The sequence below is a fragment of the Dipteris shenzhenensis genome, chromosome 11, assembly GCF_047967505.1.
Source record: "Dipteris shenzhenensis isolate YYH24624 ecotype China chromosome 11, Dip_SZ_1.0, whole genome shotgun sequence".
NCBI lineage: Eukaryota > Viridiplantae > Streptophyta > Polypodiopsida > Gleicheniales > Dipteridaceae > Dipteris > Dipteris shenzhenensis.
Genome location: NC_141606.1, coordinates 13,914,711 through 13,923,653, shown reverse-complemented (window position 1 = coordinate 13,923,653; position 8,943 = coordinate 13,914,711). Strand labels below are relative to the sequence as shown.

Here is an 8,943-nt window from a genome sequence, read left to right as displayed (position 1 = left end):
CTCTTATTTGCACATATACCAATGACATGAGTGAACAACTCAAACCTTTCCTCACAAAGATCTACAACTTGAAACTCAATATTGAATTAAAATTAATGACATTATACTATTCAAAACTCTAGATATGTTCAAGGGGAAAAAACCTTTAGAGATGTCAATGAATCTCACTCAACTAATTTTTTGGGAGCTTTGCTAAAAGTACAAAAGCCTTGACCCCTTTACAAGGGCACATTAACAGCATACAATATCTCTATAATAATCTCAAATCATGTCCTGATTCTTTTTACTTAAGTTGGCATTTTAGATGAACACTAAATATTTTGATGTGACGATAACAAACAACCAGTTGTTGATAAGACACCTGTGTGACACAAGGGCAGAAACGGGTGGAGGAAACATTGAACAGCATCTCTTAGACGAGGCTCACTTGATAGATATATGAAGTCTTTGGCATTCGCTGACAGGACCCATTGTAGAATTGAAGCAGCAGCCAATTACATCACCATGGCTGATTTCTTGCTCTTTCAAACCTACTCTTGGATTTTGCCAGCATGGAAAAACCCAAATCCAAATACATTTTCTGTGTAGTATATTATACATGCTTGCAAGTATGGCTTGTAGCAAAGGAATTGTGTCCTAGGTGAAGTCACAGATTAGTGTGTTTATGTAGCTCACTGTGTGATTATATTGTACACTGAATAGTCATAAACCATCCATGACCTCTGAAGCACATTTATCCGTTTTGATATTGTGAATATATAACTCGTTAAGACTCGTGCAGTCTTCAATGCGTAGACTGTGCTCATTTGCAAGATGCAACAAGCAAATGAAGCATAAATGTACTGACATATCACTGAATGTAGCTACCCCAGAGTCCGATGGCAGCTCTTTGAGCAAACTTGTGAAAGACACAACGCGCCCAGGTGAATCCTGAAACATTTCAGCTGCTGTAAGCATAGAATCATTTGCAAAAGTAGAAACTTAATTTCATGCCTTAAAAGGAGGTCCCATGCACAAAGATTTAGTCAATCTCTTGAGAAGTCTGCAACTTATCATCAGTCAAAGCACAAAGCTGACCTCGTTTGACAATGGCATTTCTTGCATGCTTTGCCATAGGGTTTCTTTCAGGGCTCGCACATCAATTTGTTTGGACATTTTATCATAATTCACCTCAATTTTTTGCACCTGTAAATACTCTATTTATCATCAACACTGAACTTGTACAGACACTTTCAAAAACAAACATATACAAAAGAGCTAGTCTACCTTCCGTGGTTGTGGAATCATCCCTTCATTTTCAAGGTCCTCCACATCACTGTGGATAGGTTCATCATCACAATCATCAACGCCATCAGTGTAGCTGTTATCCCACTGCATCTCCATTGTTTCAAACGCATGACTTTTTGCCCTCGTGACTTCTGAAGCAAAAGACATGGTTACAGCATCACATGAGAGCAAACATTGAGTTGTTTTTACAGTATATGAAAGTGAATTTAAGCAGGGAAGTGCAAGAACTACCTGTTTTTCTTACACCCTTCTGATTGATGCACTGAAATACGGGGAATAAAGTATTAATAACATAAATAGCACCAAAATCTGTCTGGGAAGATCATCATTTTCTTTAAATATGCCAGTAGGGGAACCTTCATGTTGAAGAAAAGGGCATCAGACAACGTTGCAAAACCTTGGACAGTTCTAGAAGAATTACCATGACTGATGGCTGCAGGTACAGCCTTACAAGGTCTTCCGCTTGATAATGGCAGTCCTCTGGCAGAAGAGTCCTAAGAGAGGTATTGTTTTGTGGCATACTCAAGGATCTTGGATCAGGCACAGGAGCAAATGCCGACATGTCAATTTTAGGAGGGTGCAGGAAATCGATTGAAAACTTCTCACTTTTCACTTTTTTCTTCTCTGCAACTTTGATTGATGGCTGTTTCCGATTCTCTGTCACAGTGAACCAACACAAAAGGAATTGAAACTGAGAATGACAAGCAAAACGAAGCATCATTGTTCAAAAGCACAAAAAATTACCTTGAGTTATTTTGAACTTCCAGTGGTCTGGACCCGCCCAGGCATTGGACTTAGATGGAAAGTCAAGTCCTGCAGTTATCCAGTTCACCAAATGTGTACCCAATGACGCATTATCCTCTATGCTGCTTGCCTCATGAAAATCAACGTTATCCTGATAAGACAACCAGCCAGCATTCACACTGCAATGAAGTCTTACTAGTAGCAAAGAATACAACAAACTGGAAGGAAGCTTTAATTTGTGCATATTCCAATTGGAAAGTATTGAACAACGACCAGCCTCATCCCTACCTCTTTGTCTTCTTGTCCAGTGAGATCTGAATCCCATGTAGCACAGTCTAAATTCATCCTTGTAGGTGATTCATCAAGGCCTGGCTCATGGTTTTCATCATAATGATCTGGCTCAGTTTCATCAAAAACGTCACCCATCTCTTCTTGCCCATGCACACTCATCTGGTTATCATTATAGAAAGCAGTATTGAGATCTGCAGTTGTTCTAGCTTCTTCTAACTCAGCTGCTGCCCGAAACGGATCACCCAGCACTTTTACAATATCTCGTAGTGTTGGGGAGATTTCTGTCACCACTTTAATGTCTTCTTTGAGCTTCTGAAAGCAATCTGGAAAAGGATATACATTAATCATTGAGACATATAAGAAATAACATTTAGAATCACTACATGTGCACAGATCGTTGCTCATGGGCACTTATGGCTCACCTTTGATGCAGGACAGATCGATAAGAACTGATTCAGCTGAACAGTCATAGGCTGTAACACGTTTTATATTTTTCGTGGGTATTTCATTTGAATCAAACACTATTGCGCAACCACTGTATACACTTAAACTATTCAACAGAAGGCCTTTTGCACCACCCTCATCGAACTGGGCTGATGTCTGATTGAAAAGAGGATCAACTGTGAATGCAACTGCAAAATAGCCATGTGCCAAACATAGGCAGAAATTCTCATTGGTAACTCTTATGCAGCTGAAAAAAACCTTATTCATAGTGATGGTTCTTTAAAACCCTACCATCAAATTTCTTCACGTTTAGGGCCTCATAGGACTCCAACGTCGCTGAAGAGGTGGATGCCTGCTCATAATAAATGAACATTTTTAAAATGTTTCTGAAGTAAAATGTTGCTGAAGAAAAACAAAGTTTGCAGTCCCTGAATCCTATCCTTCTCTGATCTAGAGATACTACATGCATACCTTTTTCATAACATCCTTCTTTTTATTTCCATTATCTTCTTCGCTTCCATCAGCACTCTGATGACTGCCATTGTCTGCAGATTTTGACAGAAAAACAGCTGAATGATTGAGGGCTCCACATGAAGGGGCCTAGAATCCAATTAAGATTTTCTTTTGTGAAGATGCCCAAGAAGCTGCAGACATGCTAATAAGACTTAATTCAAAGGGAACTTTTTCAAATGAGAGATTACTGCTTACTAAAGTCATTTGATCAAAACTTTGGGTTTGTTTGCTGCTGAATGATGTATCGTATTTGCAGCCCACTCTCAAGTTAACTATCCTTAGTCAATACCAACTTTACACACCTTCCTTCAATTATAACTATAGTTACTATATTATTCATACTCACACTTCTCAGATAGCTCCCACTTATTTCAGTAAAGTAATTGATCAAATCTGGGGTTCTTGGATAAATAATCAAAGTGCCCAATAAACATCAAAGGATATACTCACCAACATTTTCTTCTTCATCAGCTGCTGTGCGGTTCAGTCCTCCAAGGACTTTAAAAGTTTCTGAATGCACTGAGTCAACTCTGTAAGCATAAATCTTTACACCCGCCTCCAACATGCAGCTTGCCTGAAAATTGAAGCACAATTCAATCCTGGATCAACAAATATATTGACTAATCAAATTTCAGTCGCCTATAGAAAAGGAAAACAGCACCCACATGCATAGAGCAGTCAGTTTATAAATGTTTTGACATGCAACCTTACTATCAAGCCCGATTTTATATCCCTCAGCTCCCATTGAGTATGGTGTGCAAAATTTTTGGTTCATTGTTTTTGTATTTACACTTTTGTAAAACAATCAGCTTAGGGTAAAAGGGACCAGTAACCTGCAACTGGTTCTAGTGTTCCCCATGGTATGGTGTTATGCCTGCAGTAACCTCGCATGTCACTTTATGCAACAAACTACGAAGATGGTGAGAGCAATAGAAACATATTTGGCCACTTCAGGAGCTGAAATTCAACCAGTTGCTGAAGTGGCTGACAAAGTGGCACTATAAGTATTGCACTCTATCGAATATCCCAGTCATCTCTCTTGGAGGCATCTGGTTGGAATCAAAAGCATGGATATACAGTTCTTTCTTCACGCTCAAACTTGTAGCTAGACTCCGTGCCAACACTTTCGGCATTTAATGCTATTTATATGCCTGCTCAATACACAAGTCAAGTGTAAATGGAACTCACGTAGGTCATCCTTTGTCTGAGTGATACTAATGTTCGCAGTGAATTTCAGGAAGCGCCATGCTTCAGTGTGTGGTGGTTTCAATTCCACAATTCCCACCTCTTTATTATATTAAATAACTTGTAAGCAGTAAACCCTACGGTGCCTGAACATATTTCACCAAGTAAGCCTGCTTCTTTAATCATGGGACATGCCACTCCAGCTGCAACATGAGAGGCACTAAAGTCTAATCTCCTTATGCATCCTACCATCTCTCAATTCATATTAACCCCTCTTGGATGATGATGAAGCTTGATGAGGTCCTGTAGATTATCTACAGGTAACTCCATCACATGTATGGTTTTGTTGTAAATCCCAAGGACAAAGGCACGGAAAAGAGATCGATATTTATCAATGAGGTTTACTTTGGAGGAGCAAAATAATATCTGGGAAGACAAGGGACAAAAATTGGATGAACAACTAAAAGCTCATATCAAAACGTTTCATTCCAAGAGCTCTATTCCTTGCAAACTATGCAAATGAAGGCCTTTCCTGCTTGGTCGCTGTGGTATTTGTGGTGATTGTCATCAAGGTCTCTTTGTTCAATTACTCATGCCTGGTTCTTGCATTCCTTTACCAGCTTCAATGGACATTTATCCATGCATTTGGAGCCCCTGTGAATAGGCCCTCATTTAGTAAGCGGCGAGGCTATGATATAGTTTATATAGCATCTCCTTGTGCCAGCTCTCTCTGTACTCTCTCTCTTTACCTTGCTTGCCTCCTTCCTATCCTCTACATCTACCTTTATTGGCTTTTGCCTTCACCTTCCACATTTGATGATTTGGTGTCCTCTCTCTCTTTATCTTGCTTGCCTCCTTCCTGTCCTCTACATCTACCTTTATTAGCTTTTGCCTTCACCTTCCACATTTGATGATTTGGTGTCTTAATCTGATCTTATGAATTGTTATTCTGGAGTCTAGCTTATTAATTGTTATTCTGGAGTCTAGCAATCTCCTCTGCTAGACCAATTCCTGCCTTTGCTTTTGCGATGACATCATACTCTTCAAATTTAGGAGACATTAATCCAAGATATATCCCTCTGCCCGAAGAGCATCGTGGTCATCATCAGCCCCTGCAAGACCTCCTTGAGCTTCTCCCTCTCTTTGTGAACCTCTTTGAAAATCCCTAGCCTCATCCTCATTGTTACATTGATAGAGGGTTCCAATGACTTCCTCCGCTTTGCACAACTTTGCTGCTTATCTTGCAGGTTCAGCTCCAAGTAGGCCTTGACCTCCTCAACTGCTTCACTCTGCTGATCTCTCCTCTGCCTCCAACGCTTCTACCAATGTGTGCTCTTTTTCTTATGCTAGCATCTTAGTATGGGCCTCATCGTCCCCATATTTCCCCCTATGTTCTACCCAATAGCTTTATTTCTAGAATCTTTGTCAGCTGACTGCTCATGTGATCTGATAATGTGGAGGTGCTCTTACTCCCACTTGCTCAGCCTGCATCTATTGCACTACGCGTTGTCACATCATTGGAGACAGCACTATGATGCTTTTGGCTGGTGTAATCCGTGGCCAACTTGGGAGGTCTTACCTGATAGCTAACCGTGTTGTCATTGTGCTCGATATGATTCACAAACACGCTCTGTACTAACTGCTGTTGTTTTTTGAAATTCAAGTTCAAGGACCTCATCTAGGCCTTGCAAGGCATTGTTGTGGCCCACCCCTTTCACCATGTAAAGATGTTTAAAATCTCGGCTGCATGTCAACATTATAGAGCTTCCACAGCTCCCTCAACAATGAACCCTGTTGATCTCCTTGCACTGTACTAATAGCTGCAGTTACAGCTGTCCCTGTACGCAAATCCAAGTAGGTGCTACCAATTACAGTTACTGCGGGTTACCAAGGTTGTGCTCCAATGTCTAGACGCGCCTTCTTTGTGCCCTCCTAGCCTGTTCTGTATTTTCCTCATCCTGCTCGGCCGTGGACTCTTCAACGAGTCCTCACCTGATTGTTCCTTTGGGTATCGGCAATGTTATATCCTATAATGAGGCTGAGGATACGGCCACTGAATACTATAGGGCTTATCCAGTTGCACCATGGAGCTATGGGATCTGTTCAAAATAACGATACCAATCCACCACCCATCTGGTTGAGTTCTGTAGCCCATCGCCAATAACATAAGGTGCACGTTTATCATGTTGTATCAGAGTCCATGGAAAGTTTGTCCGGCTACGCCTCTGATCACACGTCATCATCCACTCTCTGCCATAGGAAATTGAATTGGGACCGACCTGCGTTGGTAAAGCCCGTGAGCGACCCGCAACATGTGCATGGGCTCACAGATTTCAACGGATTTAGACAAAATTCTTGCGATTTGGATGGTCACGTGGTATCCTGAAGGCATGCATATGACATTGCATGATCTTAAACGTTGTTGGTCCCCACAATCATGAGTCGGAACGTAAAAATTGGTCTCGTAAGGCTGATTTCAAGTTTTCGTGAAAAGGCAATAGAACTAGTGACCCATATTGAGCGTCGCCAAAGATATAGCTTCAAATCCACCAATTTTCGAGGTGCCTCCTTTGAAACACTTATGTCTACAACCAATGTGCCTTGCGCTTGCTTAACTTTAATGGTCTCGAAGGGAAATCGGGCAAGGAGCTCACTTTCGTCAGAAAAGGAACAGTTTCATAAAGCAATTCGACAGGGAATACAGTAGGCTCACCTTCTGAAAATTGGTCTCCACGTCGTCCCCCTCGTCAGCTTTCACGATCTCGCTTATGTGGTCGATCAAGCGTAGCTCCCAAGTATTGCGTTGGTTTATTTTCTGACAGCAACGATAAAACGGCCACATAAACAACTAACACTAGAGTGAAGCTTGGACTAGATAGATACCCAGAAGCACAGAAAACACTAAAGGAATTTTCTCATTTGACGTGTGGTCATGGAAGTGCAAATTGGCGTACTAGCCAGAAGCACAGAAAGCACTAGATGATTGCTTTCATTGGGAAATACTGAATTTGGTTCATCTCCTCGCAACAAACGAAAAAATCGCGAAAGCCAAGGGTAGCAATTCAATTAGCTTGCAGTACATTTTCCGCTGAGAGCTTGATGCAGTTTTGGAAGAGATCGAGGATCTGATCTTTGCTAAGGACGTCGTCCCCCTGGGCAGACAAGCCAAGCCTGGAAAGGGCGGAGCTGTCAAGGCCAACAAGCGACTTGCGGCGCTGAGCAGCAGCGCGGGCGGCACGGGCCTGGGCGCGTTCGAAATCATCGTTGTTGGGGCTGAGGAGGTGGAGGCGAGGGGAGAGGGTACGGGATTTGAGGGGGGTTTTGAGTTTGGAGGGGAGCATGGCGATGGCGAGGAGCTACAGGCAGGGAGTGTAGAAGGCCATGGCTGTTTTTTCTGTTTTTTCTTCAAGTCTGATGAAGAAGAAAAAGATGAAAATGATGAAGATGAAGAAGAAGAAGATGACCGTTCCCCCCTTCCTCCCTCCCCCTTTCAAATTTTCAAAATCCTCTTGTGTTCTTGTGTGTGTTTCTTTTTCCTCCCATAGGTAGGTCTTAGGTGAAGGCCATTCAACAAGAAGCTAAAATAGCCAATTTTTGGCCTTCCATAGGTAGGTCTTACGTGAAGGCCATTCAATAAGAAGCTACAATAGCCAATTTTTAGTTTCAAAAATTCTCCATTTTTTATTGATCCACATGATATTTTAGCCCCCCCTCTCTCTCTCTTTCTTCGTCTCACTCATCACTATCAATTCATCATCTCCACCCTCTTTCGCTATTTGGATCTCAGGCAAGCCTTATGAATGATTTGTTATCATTCACCTTGTTTTTTGTGGGGTGTTTTTTTTTAAAGGTGGTGTGTGTGTCTACTTCTAATGGTTAGGAGATATTACTCCAAGTTTCTGTTGGTGCATTTCCTGACACATGCTATCAATGCAAGCAGAGTGGCCATTTTGCTCGTCAATGTCCCAACCATCCACAGAAGGATGATCAGCATCCGCCGTCTGATGTTAACACTCTACCCATCTTGCCCGAGCACACCTTTTCTCATGATGAGCCTTCATGTTCAAGCGCACCTGCGATTGTCAAGTCTCAATCACCTCAACCTCAGTGTCTAGCCGCTCAACAGGTCCAGCAAGTTGGTCATGGTGCGGAACACATTGTCTATCAACGGAATTCTTTTGTCATAGCTCAAGGAGTCAGAACGGACCAAGGTAGCAATAACCAAGGTCAGAGTAACCTGAATGCGGCTCAAGTTATGCATGCACCCAAAATGTGGCATCCTCTAAACACCACCACATGGAAAATTCTCATGCAAATGCAGTGGTGCCTTCTCGGGTACCAAAACCAAGGTCTTTTAGACCAGGCAAAGGCACGGCACAATGGAAGTCTTCTTTCACTAACCTCTATGCATCGCTTCTGGAGCTCTTAGAGGATGATAGAGATACTATGTTTGGCCATTGATCCCATGCGGGATCAAAG

At 42.0% G+C, this 8,943-nt stretch overlaps 1 protein-coding gene across 2 annotated transcripts; it reads right to left on the bottom strand.

Annotated features, from left to right (window-relative positions):
* Positions 1 to 261: 261 nt before the first annotated feature.
* EMB2795 (condensin complex subunit) lies at positions 262 to 7,924 on the bottom strand. 2 transcript variants are annotated; one of them, XM_087381703.1, is made up of 13 exons: positions 7,545 to 7,923; positions 7,178 to 7,279; positions 3,730 to 3,853; positions 3,238 to 3,311; positions 3,058 to 3,118; positions 2,745 to 2,954; positions 2,320 to 2,645; positions 2,032 to 2,182; positions 1,709 to 1,944; positions 1,519 to 1,549; positions 1,267 to 1,418; positions 1,078 to 1,185; positions 263 to 930 (listed from the first exon to the last, which is right to left on the bottom strand). In XM_087381703.1, the coding sequence occupies exons 1-13, from the start codon at positions 7,803 to 7,805 to the stop codon at positions 703 to 705; spliced, it is 2,064 nt and encodes a 687-aa protein (XP_087237829.1). In that variant the 5' UTR covers positions 7,806 to 7,923; the 3' UTR covers positions 263 to 702. The 2 variants fall into 2 exon arrangements, with proteins under 2 accessions (XP_087237830.1, XP_087237829.1); XM_087381704.1 differs by lacking the exon at positions 1,078 to 1,185 and having other exon boundaries at positions 262 to 930; positions 7,545 to 7,924.
* Between the last annotated feature and the right edge of the window lie 1,019 nt (positions 7,925 to 8,943).